This window comes from Equus quagga, chromosome 5 (assembly GCF_021613505.1).
Source record: "Equus quagga isolate Etosha38 chromosome 5, UCLA_HA_Equagga_1.0, whole genome shotgun sequence".
Lineage (NCBI taxonomy): Eukaryota > Metazoa > Chordata > Mammalia > Perissodactyla > Equidae > Equus > Equus quagga.
In genome coordinates, this window is record NC_060271.1 from 100,707,821 (window position 1) to 100,726,242 (window position 18,422).

Here is an 18,422-nt window from a genome sequence, read left to right on the forward strand (position 1 = left end):
GCATGACACAGATGACAGACTAGGGGGAGGGGGCAGAAAACACACTGTGAAGGGGAAATTCCAAGTGTCCCACTGTTCCTGAGACATCCATGAGAGTCCTCTGGGTCATGCGAATTAGCACGGCCAAGAGCTCACAGATATGGTGCCTGGGCTCTGAGAGGCTCTGGGTTCCCTCGGCCTGCCGTCCTCAGTCTGGGGAGCTTGGGCACCCTGCACACCCACCCCTGTGGCCCTCACACGCTCACCTCAGGACGTAGTTCACACACATGATGCACTGAGGCTGCAGGTTGCGAGGGTTGTAGATGACAGTCCCCTGGGTCTCTAGCCACACGTAGCCCCCATGCTTTGCAAGCATCCGATACTGGCCGCTCACCACCTGACCCTTGGTGCACACTAGGGGAGGAGAAACAGAGCCTGAGGTCAGGGAGGTTGGGGAGCGAGACTCCACGGGGAGGGCAGTCTGCAGGGAAACGACTGGGACTGGGGACCAGGACAGCCAACGCCGGGGACAGTCAGCTAGAAAGGAGCTTAGAGATCATCTTACCCAACTCTTCATTTTAAATATAGGAAAAGGCAGTCGAGAGGGGTTAAATGACTTGCCCAACGCTGTCTGGTGAGGGAGTGGCCCAGCAGTAAGCAGAGCCACAGCAGCACCTGCCCTACTTTCCCCCCAGGCTTCAATGAGAGGAAGCCCCCTGTGGGGCATCAGCTAGATCCAAACGGGGGCCCTGGGGCAGGGAGAGCCTCCTCCATCCAACTCTCCAGGTGGTAGGTACCTGCAAGCAGCACGGAGAAAGCCTGCCCTCAGCGCAGCCCTGGGTAGCAGACCCACCACTGATACTTTGCTTTTATTCACAAGCAGTTTTTTAAGAAACCAACATCCTTGATTTTTCTGGGTCATCTGTCAGGCCTTCCACTTTTAGGGCCACAGAAGCTTTGTGACCCACAGCAAAGGCAGAGGCAAGCCACCCCACTCCCCAGCTGGGGCTGAGAAAGGGAGAGGCCCCCAGCAGCCTACTCACAGCCTCCTTAAAAGCCGAGGTGGGTGCTTCACACCCCTTCTTCCTTAGCTGCCCAATGATGCTGCCCACCTATGACTTCTTTCCTCTTCTAGATTGTTCTAAATGTTCCTTTAACATTTATTTTACTGTATAAAAGAATTAGGAAGGGGTCCCACATCCCAGACTGTCTTCTTCCCCAGTCCAGAATGCTCCATCTGCTCCCATTAAAAAGAAATCAATAAATCCCTTTAAATTAAAGTCTACGGATGTTAGAATTTCTGGTAGTTTTCTGAACTGCCCATTTACTTTTATTCCGTGTAAATTCATTCTTCAGAATCCCAGCTCAGAAACCCTCAAATCACAGAGAATTGGAAAGAGGCACAGTGGAAGGATTAGGAAATCTTGCTAGAATGGGGATTTTGGGAAAAGAACAATCCCTCTGGGTTTTGGCTACCTAACCTGCAAAATGAGGGACTGATGATGACAATAGTAATACTAATTATCATTATTAGCTACTTCAGTATACCACAGCTGTTTGTACTGAGGGCCAAATCTGCCTGCCTGGCCTATCAGGTACAAAAGTGTTGACCGAATGTCAGCGACAAATGCTGCATAGGAAACGCCACCTCTTCCCCAAAGGTACTAATACGTAGTGTCCACATCTATAGACAATGTTGTAAGGGACCCTGGGGGAGAATACCCAGATTCTCCTGGCAGGTTTGTGGGCCATGTCGCCATTCACTACCCCTGTGTGGTTGAAGAATGTAGCTTAGTTCATACTAACGCTGCTCGCAATCCTTCACGTTTATATTTTTCTTGGCACATTTTACCCTCTTAAAAAATTTAACAAGCCCCTGAAGGTGCAGGAAATACTGTCACTTACATGCGTACAGTGCTTTGCAGTGTTCAAAACTGTCTCGGGATTTATTCATTTCTGCAAAGCACTGAGAACAGTGGCCTGGCACAGAAAGCATCCATAACGATTGGTGTTATCATCAGCTTATTTAATATGCAATGACACCACGAGGTATCCATTATTATTCCTGTTTTATATCTGAAGAAACTGAGGCTTACAACTGTGGAGTGATTTGCTCACTCATGTGGAAACAGCAGACAGGATTATAGTCCAAATGAAAGATTTCTGACCTACGCTTTTTTTGTTTTTTTGTTGCTGTTGTTGTCGCTGAGGGAGATTTGCCCTGAGCTAACATCTGTTGCCAATCTTCCTCTTTTTGCTTGAGGAAGATTCACCCTAAGTGCACATCTGTGCCAGTCTTCCTCTATTTTGTATGTGGGTTGCTGCCACACCATGGCCGCAGATGAGTGGTGTCGGTCCATGCCTGGGAACCTAACCCGGGCCGCTGTAGAGGAGCACACCAAACTTAACCAGTAGGCCATAGGGCCAGCCTTGGTTTTCGTTTTTAAAAATCAACTTTAGCGAGGTTTAATTTACCTTCAATAACAAATGCACCCATTTTAAGCATATAGTTCAATGAGTTTTGACAAATATACACACTCTTGTGGCTATCATCACAATCCAAGTTGTAGAACTCATCAATCCATCTCCTTCAGACCCCTTGTGCCTCTTGACAGTCAATCCCCATGGCCACCCCTGGTCCCAGGCAACCACTGATCTGTTTTCTGTCACTATATATTGAAGTAATCTTTTCTCCATTTCCCTAGAAGTGGAATCATACAAGAGTATGGACTCTTTCGTGTCTGGTTTCTATTCACTCAGCATGTTTTCCATATTCCTCATGTTGTGGTAGGTATTCGTGCTTTGCTCCTTTTTATTGCTGAGTACTATTCCATTGTATGGCTATACCATAATCCGTTCATCCATTGATCTGTCGATGGATGTTTGAGTTGTTTTCAGTTTTTGGTTATTATGAATAAAGTTGCTATAAACATTTGGGAACAAATCATTGCATGGATATATATTTTGGGTATAGCTAGGAGTGCAATGGCTGGGTCAGATGCTAAGTGTACCTTTCCTTTATAAGAAACTGCCCAGTTATTTCCCAGAGTGGGTACATCACTCTGTCTGATCTTTTTGATAAAATCCTGTGCTGTAGGATATATATCATCTTCTTATAACATGAGGCAACTAAGGCCAGAGAGATTGTGAGGTGCTCAGCGTAACACAGGACAATACCACACAGTCCGGGCTAGACGACAGTCTTGTGGCTCCCAGTGCAGGGCTCTCCTATTACATTCTCCCAGTGACAATTCACTGGGAAGACTAAATTTGCTGCTGCCACTGTCCTTAAACCATCATGGATTCCTGGCAGGTTCACCGCCCACGTCTCCATTCACCAAATGGAGTAATGGAGTTACTTGGCCAAAGAAGTAACTTCTGACCTCCCTCACCTTCCTATATCTGCCCCATTGAGGCGCCCTTGCTGCAGCGAAATGATTCTTGCACAATTTCAAGTGCCTGGGGTTAACTTATTTAGACGGTTCTTAACGCAGACGAAATTCAGAGCTCTTACTCTTTTTGATTAAACAGTGCAGTGAGCAAAGGTTTTAACTGCATTTCTAGCAATTGCAGGCGAGGGCCTGCTCTGTCAGGAGAATATAATTACCCTGCTTTCTAATCATCTGCTCATTAATGGCAGCCTTGGTGAGGGGCCTGCTCCTTGGTAGATAGGCTTTTTATGGCCTTTAATCTTGTTTTCCTAAGAGCACATAATGTCCTCACACAACAAAGAGAAACCAACCCCCTCCCCAGCCCCTCCCCTCTGAGAGTAACAATGTATAAATTACGAAGCCATTTGGAAATGATGGCTTTCAATTATCTAAATCTGGTTTGAGGACTGAGCTTCCCCAGTAACCTCAACTGTAAACCTTCACAGGCTAAGACACACATACGTGCGGAAATTCGGGACGCTGATGTGTAAACCCGGACCGGCCTCAAACCTGGCCTCCAATTATTCCGCAGCTTCAGTGTGAGTCTGCGGTGCAACTTTATTTGCACAAACCCAATAAAAGAGAGAGAGAGGAAGACAGAAATAGATGCTTTTGTTTGAGCTGGCATTAACCCAATTTCCAACCCATGCAGATTTCTATTTGCTGGATTCGGGCTTGCTGGCTGGGTAGCGGCCTCACAGCTCAGAGACCTGACTTGGCCCCATCAGGGGAAGAAGAGAGCCTGTGATTTCTAGATGGGCTGTGAATTACTTTTAAGTGTACCTAATGCTTAAATACACAGGTTCAATAAAAAGCACCATATTTTCCCTGGAGTCAGCAGAAAGCCGATATGACAAATTTTTTATCCTAGCTCTTTTTTAAGGATCAAAGATTTTCTAAGAAGACGGAAAAAAATTCTTTTTATATGTCTAGAGAGAAGTTCACCATGTCTGTTCCCTTTGACAGTAGTTTCCTCTATTTTCCCACCCCAGGAGATAAAGTACAGCATTGTCTTCCAAGAATTCCCAGAAACTTCTACTATGGCAAATAGCCCCTTGCTTTGACTTCACCTTTGGCTAAGAAGGAAGGCTGGACTTTCCCCTGATTTTACATCTAAAAGAGAGAAGATCCAGAAAGCCGGGCCCTGGGGAATCAGTGGGTCAGCTGGTCCAGGTCCCTGAGTCCCAGTGGCAGGATGACTTTAGGAGCAGAACAGTCATGGACCAGAAAAGCATGGGGAATCCCAAAGTGGAGACTGGAACCACATCATACAATTTCAAAGCTGGGGCAGGTGAGGGCTGGGTCACACTCATCCTTGTGGGCTGGGCACACAAGAGTACCTCCACCTCCTTCCACCATCCCTGGGTCCCTGAATGGGCCTGAGTCTAGGTCGTTTGTATTATTATTATTTACTTTTGCCAGACAGCATAGTTCGAAACTTCTCTGAGATACCATAAAGGGCCCTGCTGCACAGTCAGCTCAAACCCAAAAGCCATGAGGAAGAAGCAGAGAAACCAATTAGAGAAGATCTCACTCCTTAAGAGAATAGTCACTGTGCTCACATATAGTTTATGGGGCTGCTAACCTGTTAGCTGCTCTGCACTTACCTGTCCTAACTTTGGGATAGATGGATGGATTTAGAACAATGGACAAATAGCTGCACTTCTATTTTCCTCACTGCCACTGCAAGCCACAGCTAATCCTGGGAGCCTAAGACCAGCAGGGCCACTGGGAATCTTCTCAGACTTACCTTACCCATTTTCAATCCTTCTATAATCCTCTCAGCACCTCCATCTGTCCCACTATGGACACTTATTTTGAAGCATTCCTTCCCAAAGATGTTTTTTTTTCCATTGGGTTTATCATTCATTTAGTACCTGTACTGTACCAAACACTATGATAGATCCTGAGGGTAAAGTTATGAGTCACCTTGCTTCCATGGAGCCCACAACCCTCCTCTTCCCTCAGCAATGAGATTTCTTAGTGTAGGGAGCAATCCTATCCATTGCTATGTCCCCCAGTGGGCCGAGTTTAGGGTTTTAGACTCAGAGTCCTTGCATGTTGATGGGCTGTATAGATTCAAGAAAATTGTCTGGGATCACCTGCAAATGGTAAGCCTGAATTGGGAACTTAGCCAAGGGAGTGCACTAGAACTGCCCTGGCCAAGATGGTAGCCACTAGCCAAGTGTGGCTATTTAAATTTAATTTAAAAAATTTCAGTTCCTTGGTTGCACTAGACGTTTCAAGTACTGCATAGGTCATATGTGGACCATACAGATGTAGAACATTTCCGTTGCAGAAAATTCTATTGGACAGTCCTGTTCTAGGATCCTTTCATAAGTCAGGGTCTCTTCTAAGCTGCAAAGCACAGTTTCCATATGCCTTCACTGGATTGCCTGGGTAGCCTCCTCCAACTGAGTTCTCTTGATCCAGCAAGCCAGCTTTTGGAGAGCCATGACCTACCTCAATGCATCTATTAACAGAAGGGCGCCCTACTCCCTTCCCTGCTGTTTAGCCCAATCCCCTCCTCATCCTTCCTCTCCTTTCCTGAACTTTCCCAACCCTCCTCTTCTCTAAAGACATGGAACTGTACATAATCCAAGTTGATTTCATGTTGTCTCATATTACTCTCTAGAGGGCTGATCCACAGGGTTGTGCAGACTGTTGACTGCACAGGGGTGCTGAGTGGAGGTGGTATGTGGGGAGAGCCATTCAGCCCACCTTCCTCTCTCTAACTTGTACACCTGGGCATGGGTGTATCCACCCGGAGGAAGGGGCCCTTTTCCTAATTTGCATGAAGGTGGCATATAGGCTCGTAGCAGCCTTGGTTCTCTAACTATCATGAAGGCATGAGTCTTGCCCGCCATATGAATGATGGCTCTGTGAAGGAAGTGACCCAATCTTCTGTCTCACCAGTCACACGCGATTTAAGGCCAGATACCACGGACACAACGAAGCCACACGGGGCACTCCAGGAACTTACGGTTCTGGTGACTTTTGGTCATATTCTCTGAGTCCAGTGCATGGTAGAACTCATAGGCTGAGCGGCCAAGCAGCTCCTCAGGGTGGTAACCAACCAGTTCTGTGATTCTGAATTTTAAAAAAAAGCATGTGGGGAAGGGAGACCAGATTAATGTGGGCAGGGGCTCAAGGAGCTGAATCCAGAAGGTAAATCAAATGCACACACTCAGATGAACACATCCAGACTTCCTGGTTGCACCATTCATCCTAGAAAAAAAGATGGTGGACAATCTGCAGCTGTGGGTCCACCCAACCTCCACTCTCCTGCCCTTCCTAAAGTCACGTTTGGGGAGGAAGAAAAGCACCTATTCAGGGGACTCCTTAACTCCCACCCCCAGTATACACATATGCCTAGTCTCCAAGAACCAAGAAGGGGCTCTCACACCCCCACCCCCCAGTTTTTACAGACAAGGCAGCAGAGATTCAGGGAGGGTAGTCCCTCCTGATGTAGCTTGATGTCCACACAAGTGTCCAGGAACAGAGCAAGAATGAAAACTGGGGCTCCAGATTACTAGATCAAACTTATTCTAGCAGAGGATGACATAAATGAAAAGTGAAAATTATTGGCCCTAAGTGGGGAAAAAGCACGGCGTCAGCCTTTGTGTATATGTTAACCACAGAATGAGGAGGAACCCAGGGCAGGGAGAACCCCATCTGTGCTTAAACCTTCCTCTGGGTGCTTCTCCCCAGGTCCTGCCCGGTGACCTCAGACACCTCTGGGACATCAGGTTTCCCTTTCAAGGGTCCTTCTACTTGTCCTTCCCTATTTCAAGGAAAGGAGGGAGGGCGGGAGGTGCTGAGAGGAAGAAATATAAAATCACAGTCATGGAAATGTGCCTCATCATTACATTCTCTGATAAATGGGCAGCTCTGAAATGATAGGGCTTGACTGTCCCAAATGTCCCTTTCTTCATCCTGTAAGGTGTCCGGCTTTGAAGGGAAGTGGGCAGAGAGAAGGCAAATGTGGAGAACCATGAAGAATCACTTAACATTCTTAGGACCCTTCGCTCTGTACTGGAATCATTAAAATAAACAAGCCCTGCCCAAGAACCACAGACGAGCTGCTTTCCCACGTCATACTAAATGTTATCTCTCGTAATCTGTTATCTCACAGTCTTTCTAATGGACTCATTGTCTTGTTAACTTGGCCTATGACAAGTTAGAAATGATGCTATATTCTCATCCTCACAAGCTCTCTTTCAGAATGCATGACTTTTGGGAATACCCTGTCCTTTATCCATGTGGGAGATCGATAAGACAGAGAAGGAAGCAGAAATAGTGGCTCCTTGGCTTCCTCTCTCCACTCTCTCCTCCTCAAACAGATTTTGCAAACACGTGTCAGACTAAATCATCCTAAAATATTATTTCCAACCTGTCACTCTCCCAGTTGAGCATCTACAGCTTTCTCTGTTACCAGCCACATCAAGAGAGATAAGCTCTGTCCAACTTCCAAGAGCCCCAGCATCAGTCTCCATCTTCTGAGCGGTGTGACTTTTAACTGATCTGCTACACGTCGTGGGCCCTCTGCCCTGGCGGACCCCTCTCCTGGCACTTCCCACCGTGGCAAACTCCTTCTTGCTGCAGAACCGTGCTGCCTTCTCTTCTCCTCTCTTCTCCCAGCCCTGACTATCCCAGGGCCAGCTCCAGGCCTTACCTTTTCCATGGAGCCCTCCCTAATTCCTCTTCCTCATGAAGTCTTAACAGATGAACAGCGCCACAGAGAATTATGGATTCATCTCTCCACCTCCCAGACTGTCGATCCCCGAACTCTGGGACCACTTTCTCCTTGGACTTCCCCTACAATGGCTGCTCAATACATACCTGAGCTGCTGACCAGTGGATTGATTTTCTCTTTGGATCGAAGGTACAACCAGAGCCCTGTCTATCCCAGCACTGCTAAGGAATCGGTGTGCTAATGATCCACTTTTCCTCCTAGAACATGATTACCTGTCTTAATGCACGTGGTGCACAGACACACCGCCCTCGGCCGAACCCCTCATGATATTTAACCCATCAGTATTTAAAGCGTGTCTGGTGTTGACACAGGCAGAGAAGAGGCAAGTTCTCTGACAAGGTGAGACTTGGGGTTAAAGTCTTTGCCAAACAAGGCACAGCCAAACAGGGCTGAGGAGTGTAGGTTTCAGCTGATTCAGCCCAGAGGAGATTTCTGTAGTGAGAGTCCAGCAGCTCACTTGAACCAGCCTACTGGTCTCAGACTGGGAGCATCTGTCCCCTCACTTGGCCCTGAGCAGAGAGGTCTCTGAAGTCATCAGAGGCAACCTAACCCCAGGGCTGGCACCCAATGGCACCTTAGCGAAGGTGGAGACTAGGGGAGAACAAGGGGACAGGAGAACAACACTGACCCTTCCTTTTCTGCAACCAAACAGCTTTTCTGCAGGGTCCAGTGCCTTTCAGGCTTAGCCTGGGAGTCAGAACTGTACCAGTGGACCCTGCTGACAAGGGGCCAGCCACTTACAGCCTCACTGATTTGCCAGATAAACTGCTTCTGTTCCTGGACAGTTCTAGAATTTTCTAGAGACCCTCAAAAAGAAGGCTATGGGGATTCTGGGAAAAATTTGATTCTATGCCCTGAAGAAACTACATTTTTCTTGAAGATTAGAATCTTTAAATTAAAATGTTCAAAGTAAATATTTATTATAATCAGTCTCATAATAAAATTTTTTTTTTATCTCATTAATGTACCATCCATTCAAAGGCACACAATGGGCATGTTTTGGAAGTAGACAAACAAACCTGGATTTCAGAATTGCCAGCTATCTTCCTAGTGGCAGCCTTCATTTATCTTGTCAACTAAAATAAATATTGAATATCTCTTTCTTCATTCCTTTAAACACACTACTATAAAAACTGGGAATACACATACCCCAAACACAATTGAAGAACATTTGAGTGGTCAAACTTCACAAAGCCAGGAAGCCCCAACTTAAAGCTAATGGTCATCAGCCTCCAAGGGCAGGCACGTCGACGCCAGTGGGGAGGTTAATGAACCGAGCTTGTTTATAGGGTCAGCCACGACAGCACAGACGGGCCTTCCCCGCTAATTTCCCTCTGTCTCAGAGAAGCCTCCAGAGCTTGGTTGTGATAACACAACTTCATCTGCTCTCTCCATTAGGGGCAGGGGAACTATTTTTTTCTAATTAAGGGCCCCTGACTCACTGGAAAAAAATCAGTTTGAGGTCACCCATAAATTCACAAAGTTAACTCAGTAAGGCTGTTCTGTTTTTAGAGAAGAGGGCCAGGCAATAGGGCTTAATTCACCGGATTTCAGAAACGAGAAGAATAGAGGTCACTCTTTAATAATAAAGTGGAAAAAGAAACAGATTGAGGATGAAGTGAGGAGAGAGACGTAGACATGGAGACGTGGCCACCGGAGGCAGAGGAAGAAGGAACGAAAAAAAGAAAATAGAAAACATAGAGGAAAAAGGTGGTTAAATTCTGAAGTTAGTGTTACCCAAGTAAATACGTGGGTCAGACCTCCGGGCTTTGGATTTCAGAGTTAGATACGCCTTCACAAAGTGACAGTTGTTCACTGCTCTTTACCTTTACAAATGGTCAGAGGCTCTTTTCAACATGGACTACCCGTGGCTGAATGCTAGGAAAAAAATTATTTTCCTGGCTACAGTGTCAGTGCCATCATCTCAAGAGGCAGAAGGAATCCCGTTGAAGGCCTGAGATGGCTCACTCATCCTCCCAGTGGCACGCCACGTGCCACCCGTGTGGGACATGGCGGAGGGCTCCCCGCCTTCAGACACCAACGCCTGGAGTCAAACAAGGTCTGACTGTTTTTACCCCGTTCCCCAAATAAGTAAAGGATTTGCTAGGTAAACTAATCATGTAAACAAGATGGTTAGAGAGTATTTAAACTATTTAAGAGGATAAAAGTTTTAAGTATTTCGTAACCACCTATTTGTTTTCCAAAGAATGCATTTGTTAATAAACCATACTTCTATGAAAATCTGCTTGCTTTCCTTCTACCCTTCTGGAATGGCCTCTCCCAGGCAACACTTGACTCACCTAATTTTGGTTTCTATTTGTGCTTATAAGCTTTGAAACTGCAGTTTCTTAATAATACCCAGACTATTCACTAGCTCCGATTTCAATGCTTTGTTTTAATGTATTTTTTATCCAGATTTTGTTTGCTTTAAATAACAGGACTTAAGCCTTGTATTTTCCTCCAATATTACACAGTTATGTAAAATCTATAGAACCAGCTCTGTAGTTGATGGAACATCAGTTTCCATCCCGTCAGTGTGATGTGTTACAGGTGGGGTGAATTTATGCGTAGGAGGGTAGCCCTGGCTCATCCGGGCCCATCTGTGCTCTGAGCGACACCAAATGCCACTGCTGCCTTGCATCACCTTGAAACATACGAGCAATAAGAGGAAATGTGCCGTGAGTTGTAGAAGGAGGAATTTTTGAATTGTGACGTCTACTGAAGCTTGAAATAAATTCCAAAGGGAATTTGCAGAGCTGCCTGTTCCAGAGGGTGATTTAAGCAGACTGAATTAGACAGGATAACACATTTCACATATATACATATATATATACACTCAAACTCTGTTAGGGCTGACTTCAGAACATTGTCATTTGGAGGACACACAGATGTACAAGGAGAGCACTTAAAAGTTTCTTTTAACTCAGGGATTTAAAGAAACACACCATACCCTCTTACATAAAATGTATAGAGAAAGGCTAATGTGTATGTCTACAAAAATATTTAGAATTGACTATATATGTGAAACTAAAAAACTACATGTAATATATTAATCTGAAAGATCACCTTGAATTTAAAGATGCCACTCAGCCTCAAAAAAAGAAAAATAAAATTAAATGTATCTCAATATGCAATGAAAGTACATAATCTTTTACTATTAATTTGTATGAAGTCAGCCTATTTTCTTAAGACTTCAATACTATTGTCTTCCAGGTGTTTTGATGTGGGTGTTTTACAATTTATGGCTTTTTCTTATTTTCCTTTTTTTCCTTCTTGTTCTTCTCCCCAAAGGTCTCCCCCACGACCCCCCACCCCGCCAGTACATAGTTGTATATTCTAGTTGTAGGTCCTGCTGGCTCTGCTATGTGGGACACCACCTGAGTATGGCTTGACAAGCAGTGCTATGTTCACGCCCAGGATCCGAACTGGTGAAACCCTGGGCTGCCAAGCAGAGCACGTGAACTTAACCACTCGGCCACGGGGCCGGCCCCTCCTATTTTCTTTACTGACAATCTCTCTCTGATCTTCAAGTGTCCTCTCACTTTTATCCCACCTTATTTGTACAAAAAGAATTCCTAACAAATTTCATTCACAGAATTTGAAATGCAGACAACTTAGCAAACTGCAATGCCTGATATTATTAACCCTTATGTTGCCTTAATCTAATGACTAAACAGGGTTGCCCTCAGTTCTCTATCTGGAAAGATTACATGATTCTCTCTGTTAATTTGAAATTTTAATGGAATTTTGATAACCCTTCCCAGTGATACTGCTCCAATTCATTTAATTTGCTTTTATAATTAATTTCTAAGATACAAAATGACTCATAAAACTGACAAAGTCACAGTGGGATTATGTGAATTACAAACTCTTTCACAGTTATTGTCGTTTGCCACTAGATGGCACCTCCACATGAATTTAAGAACCACCCCACTTTAAAGTTCAACTACTTGGGAACAACTTTTGTCTTCCTTTTGAGTGAATGGAATGCTCCATTTTGTACCATTCACTGTGGTTTCATTAAGCTGTTCATGTCGCAAACTTTAAACTCTTGGAGATCAGGAATTTCTCTTTTACTTCTTTGATGTAATAGTCTCTGGCCCAGGGTTAGAGACATAGCAGATGCTCAATAAACAGTTCATTAATTAGTTGCTCAGTATTTTAAAAACAGAGTACAACACGTCTGTGTGTGTCATAAATGGAGATGAGATCGTCAATTACACTGATAATGAGGACATTCTTCTTCTTTAACCTTGCTACTCAACTTTTTCCCCTTGTCTAGAGCAGTTGACCATATATGCACAAATGTGATTGGCATATAAACTATTATAGAATTCACTTTTAAAATACTTACTATGTTTCAGATAATTAATACAAGACTTAATATTGTCCTCTGACCCTTTATTAAGAAGAGCAAGACAAATGCATTTTGAACCATCTGCATTCCTTTATTCAATTTCAGATGTTCAGAATAGGTTGTTTCAGGTTCAGTTGATTTCGGAAACCTGAGAGTTAAACACAGGATTAGAGTTCCCTTTTCTCTCTTCTTCCTGTTTTATTTCTCTCCCCGCTTTCTTTCTTTTTGTCTTCATGACCCTTTTCTTTTTTTGTTTGATTATGCCTATGGTTTCAACATATCTAAGAAAAAATACCAAACAGCCTCAGAAGTGATTTTGTGGATTCTAATTACTTTGTTTTCATCATATTTTTTCTAATTTTCCTTATGGGAAAATCATCCCCTTTGCAGGAAATCATAGCCCCTCATGTGTGTTCGATGTCATTAAATCTAGTGAATTCCCTGATTAAAAGGGAAAGCCCTCCTCCTCCCATTAGCTATCACATGTAAGTGTTGGTTTTTGAAGCATGGATCTCAGAAGGGTATTAAGGAAAAAATATGGTTGAGAGAGAGAATGCTTTTCTCCATCCCAATACAAAGAGTGAAAACAAAACAAGCTACCAAAACTAAAAAATCCCAGTCCTCATCAAAGCAATTGAGAAATAACGTTTAGGGATTAAGGACTTAAAATAGTCACTTTATAAACTGTCTAAGCCACGTCTGTGCCCTTGTCAACTAATCTGCTAATCGGTTAAACACAACTTCTGTGTGGCACAGCATTCTGTGTCTTTAAATGCCTCTGCTTTCATCTCTCCAGCACCACTGAATTCAGGCTTTGGGCCATGTAATTGCATTTCTGGAACGGCAAGATTTTGCTGAAAGTGCAATGCATCCAGCAGATCCTATAAGTAGTATCACCCTCTGTACTCTGAGTCACAAAGCCCTAAATCACCGGTTCCTTCAAGCGAGTATCGACTCTGCCTCCCAGCCCTGAACCAAGCTAAGCAGCCAGCACAGGGGCTCCTCCCCTCGGTGTGTCCACCTCCTCTTCAACCACTGTTAGCCCCATTCATCGTGTTTTTTTCCCCTCTTCTTTTTTTCAGCAAAGGATCTGAAACTCATTCAAAACAAGATAACGATGGATAACTTTGAATTACTCCTTACAGAGGATTTTTTTTTCTTTAACAGGGATCAAAGTCTTAAGCTTAAAAAAAAAAACAAAACCCTCTTTTTTATTATCCAGGGATGACAAGTTATTTTCTAGGACAGTAGGGTTTTCCCAGCGCTGGTGCGGTGACATCAGAGATGTGCTTCACCCACCGGGGCTACAGGCAGCTTTCGTCATCCACAGCCCTACAGCCGCTCCCAGGCTGTCTGGCTAAGGAGTTCAGAGCACCACCTCACCCCGGAGCCAGAGACATGCGGGCTAGGCAGCAGAATTTCCCCTGTCATCTTAGAAGATTATGGAGGGGGGTACACAGAACAAAACTGCGTCTTCTGCCCAGAATGTTCATGTGAATACAAAGACTGCATCTGGCAAACAACCTCACACACAACATGGACTTCTCTGATGCCTGCCTTTGGATATCTTCCTCTCTAATCATCATCATCATTACAGTAACAATCCTAACAACTATGATAAATACCGACTGTGTCAGTTCCAGGACAAAAGTCTTCATACGTGACATTTTCTCCCTATGACGTTAGAGCATTTCTTTCTACTTATGTAACTACCCATGACATCCAAGAGCCCTGACCCTAGAGCCCTGGCACTATGGTGGTCAGAAGCTGGGGACAGGAATGACTCAAGGATATTTCACAAAAGTTCTTACATTGTGCCTGGAGTGGTGGCCAGTTCTAACAAGGGGCACCAGCCAATACCAGGTCAGTCTAGAATCAGGGGAGAGAAACTCAACCTAGCCTGGAAAGTAGGACCCAACCCATGAAGACAGCCAGGTTACCCTGGGATGTCCAGCGGATGAGACAGAGGTGGGAGGGACTGGGGAAGGCTGCACAGGAGCTCTCTTCCTGGGGTCTGATGGCTTTCTGCTGGTGGGAAGGCAAGGCAGTTTCTTGTTAGAGGTCTCTCCTTTTTTCAGGCCCCCAGCTGCTACATGCCTCCAGAAGTGGCCCTTTGAGTTTATCAGGGAGACTTGCTTTGGAAGAGGGCAAGGATGGGGAGTAAGATACAAGCAGTAAGAAAAAGCCCCACAGCAGTTATGGTGTTTGTACTTTTCAAAGTGCTGTCATAGTGATCATCCATTTTACAATGATCCTGTAAAACAAGTTGAGAAACTACGATCATCTCCATATTAGAGAAGGGGAAGCCAAGATCTGAGGGTTTCTTGGGAAACCCTAGAAGGTGAGAGGAGAGTGGTTGGAATGGTGAAGAGTTGCCATGAGAACTGTGACTCTGGCACAAAAATGGCGACTCTGGATCCTGCAGAAAGATGAGCTCAGGTTGGGAGATCCCTGCCCTGACACCACATCCGGCGATGCACTAGTCAGCAAGCCGCAGTGGCGTTTCCTCCAGCCAGGTCTACCTGGGCCCAGTCCCTTTCCTAGCTTTTCCTTCCCTCTCTGATGGTGGCCATTGCTCATGGCATCCATTCTTCCCTATCTTTCTCCTTCCGACCCCAATCCTCCCACATTCCCGATTCTCCCACATTCCTGATGCCAGGGCACAGACAGGAGGGCAGAGGTGAAGCAGTGGGGCAGTCAGGAACTGTGGTGCAGCCTTAATGCCTCTCCCAACCCTCCTGTGACAACCCAAGCTCTTCCCCCACGCGTTTCACGCCACCTTGAGCCAAGACCTAGAGCTGACGCAGACTTGCATGTGTGGTCTTAGATGCTCTTTCCACAACTTTAATAAGGAAACAATTTAGGGTAAGAATAACAGCTAACACTGAACACTTCATCTTGGATTTGAGCCTAGGCCGTCTCACCCCAGAACAGAAGCTCTTAACCCCTACACTCTCCCATAAGAGATTTCTAGTTGGGCCTGGCTTTGGGGGCTACAGTCTGGCTTAGCTCTCTTCATCAAAAAGCCTTCAAAACTAGGCTGGACAGCGGCCAGAATGGAGATGACATAGGAGGAGCAAAGGCTGAGGGAAGAGCTCATTAACAGCAGAGAACAAGTGAAAGCCATGCAGCCACAGGACAGTTTCCAGGGCAGAACCCAAAGCTCCCAGATGGCCTCTGAGTTGGGAGCACTGATGGAAATCTCTAGACCTTCGTCCCTTGGGGAAGTAGACTGGCCTGGAAATTTCCTCAGGAGCCTGATACATATGTGGAGGAATATGTACACACCACAATGATCAACAACGACAACAGAGCAATGACAACAGAGTCAAACACCAGAACAGTTCTGCAGAGCAACCCTGGCACTGTGTCAATGGGGGACCACCAAATATGGTATGGGGAACCCCTTAGCTGCACTGATGGGATGAAACAGTGACAGAGGCCCACAAACTCGCACCCAGTAATACAACATTTATGCCCCAGAGTCATGCCTTTGCCACAGGTACAACCACATACGCACACACAGAGCCCTGCCCATGGCGCACACACTTCCTGGTCCCCACCTGTCGTCACAGTAGGTGAACTTCATGTCCATGCTGTGGCGGCTCAGGAAGGTCTTGCTATCCAGGGGGATGTCCATGTGGGACGGGTGCTGGATGGGTTCACACATGATGATGAGGCAGGAGAGCAGGGGCTCCTTGTAGCCACAGAGACTATTATGAGGGGGGCAGTTGTTGTAGACTTTCACCTGGCCAGTGCAGTGCAAGACCTGGAGACCAGCCATGGAGGGTCAGACGAGGGGCTGAGAGCATGGGGGGCACACCTGGGACTCCAACCCAGGCCTGACGTCGTCCTACCTTCCAGGTGGCTGACTTGAGGTTGACAGTTCGGCCTCTGTTGGTGACCGTGCACTTCATCCTCATGAAGAAGTCCCGTTCTGTGGACATGTCTTTGCTTTTCTTCCCAAAACCAGAGCCTAGATGGGGAAGGGTGGAGGGAACCAGTTGAACTTAGTTTTATGTTTATATTCAGAAGAGGGGCCCCACTGCAGTTTATCTTGGCAATGTGTTGTTCATATTTCTCAAGGATCTGCTCTCAGAGCCTGCCATGAATGCTGAGCACCCTCTGAGCCTATGGACTAATGCTTTCTCATCTCCAGCTTGTCTTCCCAACTAGACTATAAGCTCCCTGAGGGTATGGGCTGTTCCATCCTTTTATTTCCCACTGCACCTAGCACAGGGTCAGTGCTCAATTCAGAGCAATGAAGCCTTGAGTGACTGTTAGCCATAATCTCAGCAAACCTCTCCTGGGGCAGGCCCATGGTCCCTAGAAGGAATTCTAAGGGACAGTCTGGGTGAGGACACAATTACTCCAAGGGATAAAGCTCTCAGGTTAGAAATGTCTCTCAGACCCCTCTGTCTTTTCTTCATTCCTGTCCCTCAGGAATTTGAACCCTCCAGTGCCCTATTTTCAACCTTGCATTCAGAATACTGTACTGTCAGCATTCTCCCTAAAGTGACATATGTCAAGGCTCAAGAGAGACCTCTGGTCCAAATCTCCTAGGGTTTGGTGAGCAAGTTCACTGTGAGGATTAACTCAACACGGATCATATCTTTTCTCAAATAGGATATTAAGTAAATCACTAAGAATTAAATAAATTATTAAATAATCACAAAGAATTAAATAAATCACCAAGACAAACAACACAGCTTCCTTCCTTATAGTCTCTAAAAAGCCGGCCCATTCAGCACTTTTCTCACTTTTTGAGAACAAAGTGATGAATGCAGTAAGTGCTAGCCGAGTGCCCCTTGTCCATGTCTAAATTCTACACCCGAATGCCTACACCACCACCAGCTCCCTCCTGGACCTTCCAAGGTTTGCTCTTGCCCCTTGCCCAGCATCACAGAACAATCCAGAGCCTTGTTTCAAATAGTCACTCCCCTCCCTCCAGGGATGGCCACCAGCCCCTGCACCTAAACCTCCAGAAGGTGGTGATTTATTTGACTCACATATCCCCAAAGACCTATGTATCAAATCGTATCACCTTTGAATCTATATTACACATCCCTAGGAAAGCCCAGTAAGTAATAGACCAAATGGTCAATCTTTTTTTTAAGAGCAAATATTCCTCCATCACCATTAGAAAACCATCTCTCCCATACTTAATTACGTTTCTTACAATTTCAATTTTCATAGGTGGGGTATGCATATCATGAGATATTCTTGTATCCCAGGGCCTGAACCCACCACCAGGACTAGCTCAGGTGTTGGGGATCAGTAGGCTGGAGGGATTCATTTGTGGCTGGGGCGTGTGTTATTATTGTGGCCTCCTAACTTGTTAACCTCTGGATTCTCCTCATTCTGCCATTTGATTATCTTTCTAAACAGCTACAATCAGATTTCCCCACCCCTGCTCAAAAACTTTCAATAGCTCCCCTCTGTCTATAGGATAAAGTTCGAGGCCCTCCACCTGGGCTTCAAAGCCTTCCACAATCTGCCTCCTGGCCTTATCTTCCTCGAGGTGCTCACCCTAACCCTTTGCTTCCAGATCCTGAGTCTACCCAGGCCGGCACCTTCAATGAGGATCTGCTGATTCATTGAGTTTGATCCCAAGTCCTCGATACATGACCAAGAGACCTAAAGTTCTACTCAGATAAATAAAGCAGAATTCTGCTGTGAACCATGACACTTGAGAGCTGGAAGGTCCTAGACTTTGTCTGCTCCAATACCATCAATTTGACAAGAAAGACTCTGAGGAATAGAGCCATGAAGTGACTTGGTTCAGGTCACATGGTCAGACTGAGATGAGGATCAGTGGTTGAACTGGGACTGAAAACCCAAGGGCCAAAGGGTTTCTGGAGTGAAAAAGAAATGAAAGATTTTGGTTTTCTCAGGCTTC

At 45.5% G+C, this 18,422-nt stretch overlaps 1 protein-coding gene across 1 annotated transcript in view; it reads right to left on the minus strand.

Annotated features, from left to right (window-relative positions):
- Window positions 1-18,422, minus strand: part of EPAS1 (endothelial PAS domain protein 1) — an 86,794-nt gene that overhangs the window by 10,838 nt on the left and 57,534 nt on the right. Inside the window, exons 5-8 of the mRNA XM_046663048.1 lie at window positions 16,381-16,499; window positions 16,087-16,292; window positions 6,394-6,500; window positions 246-393 (exon numbers count right to left, since the gene is read on the minus strand). Coding sequence (XP_046519004.1) covers window positions 246-393; window positions 6,394-6,500; window positions 16,087-16,292; window positions 16,381-16,499 — 580 coding nt within the window. The remainder of the gene's footprint in view (window positions 1-245; window positions 394-6,393; window positions 6,501-16,086; window positions 16,293-16,380; window positions 16,500-18,422) is intronic.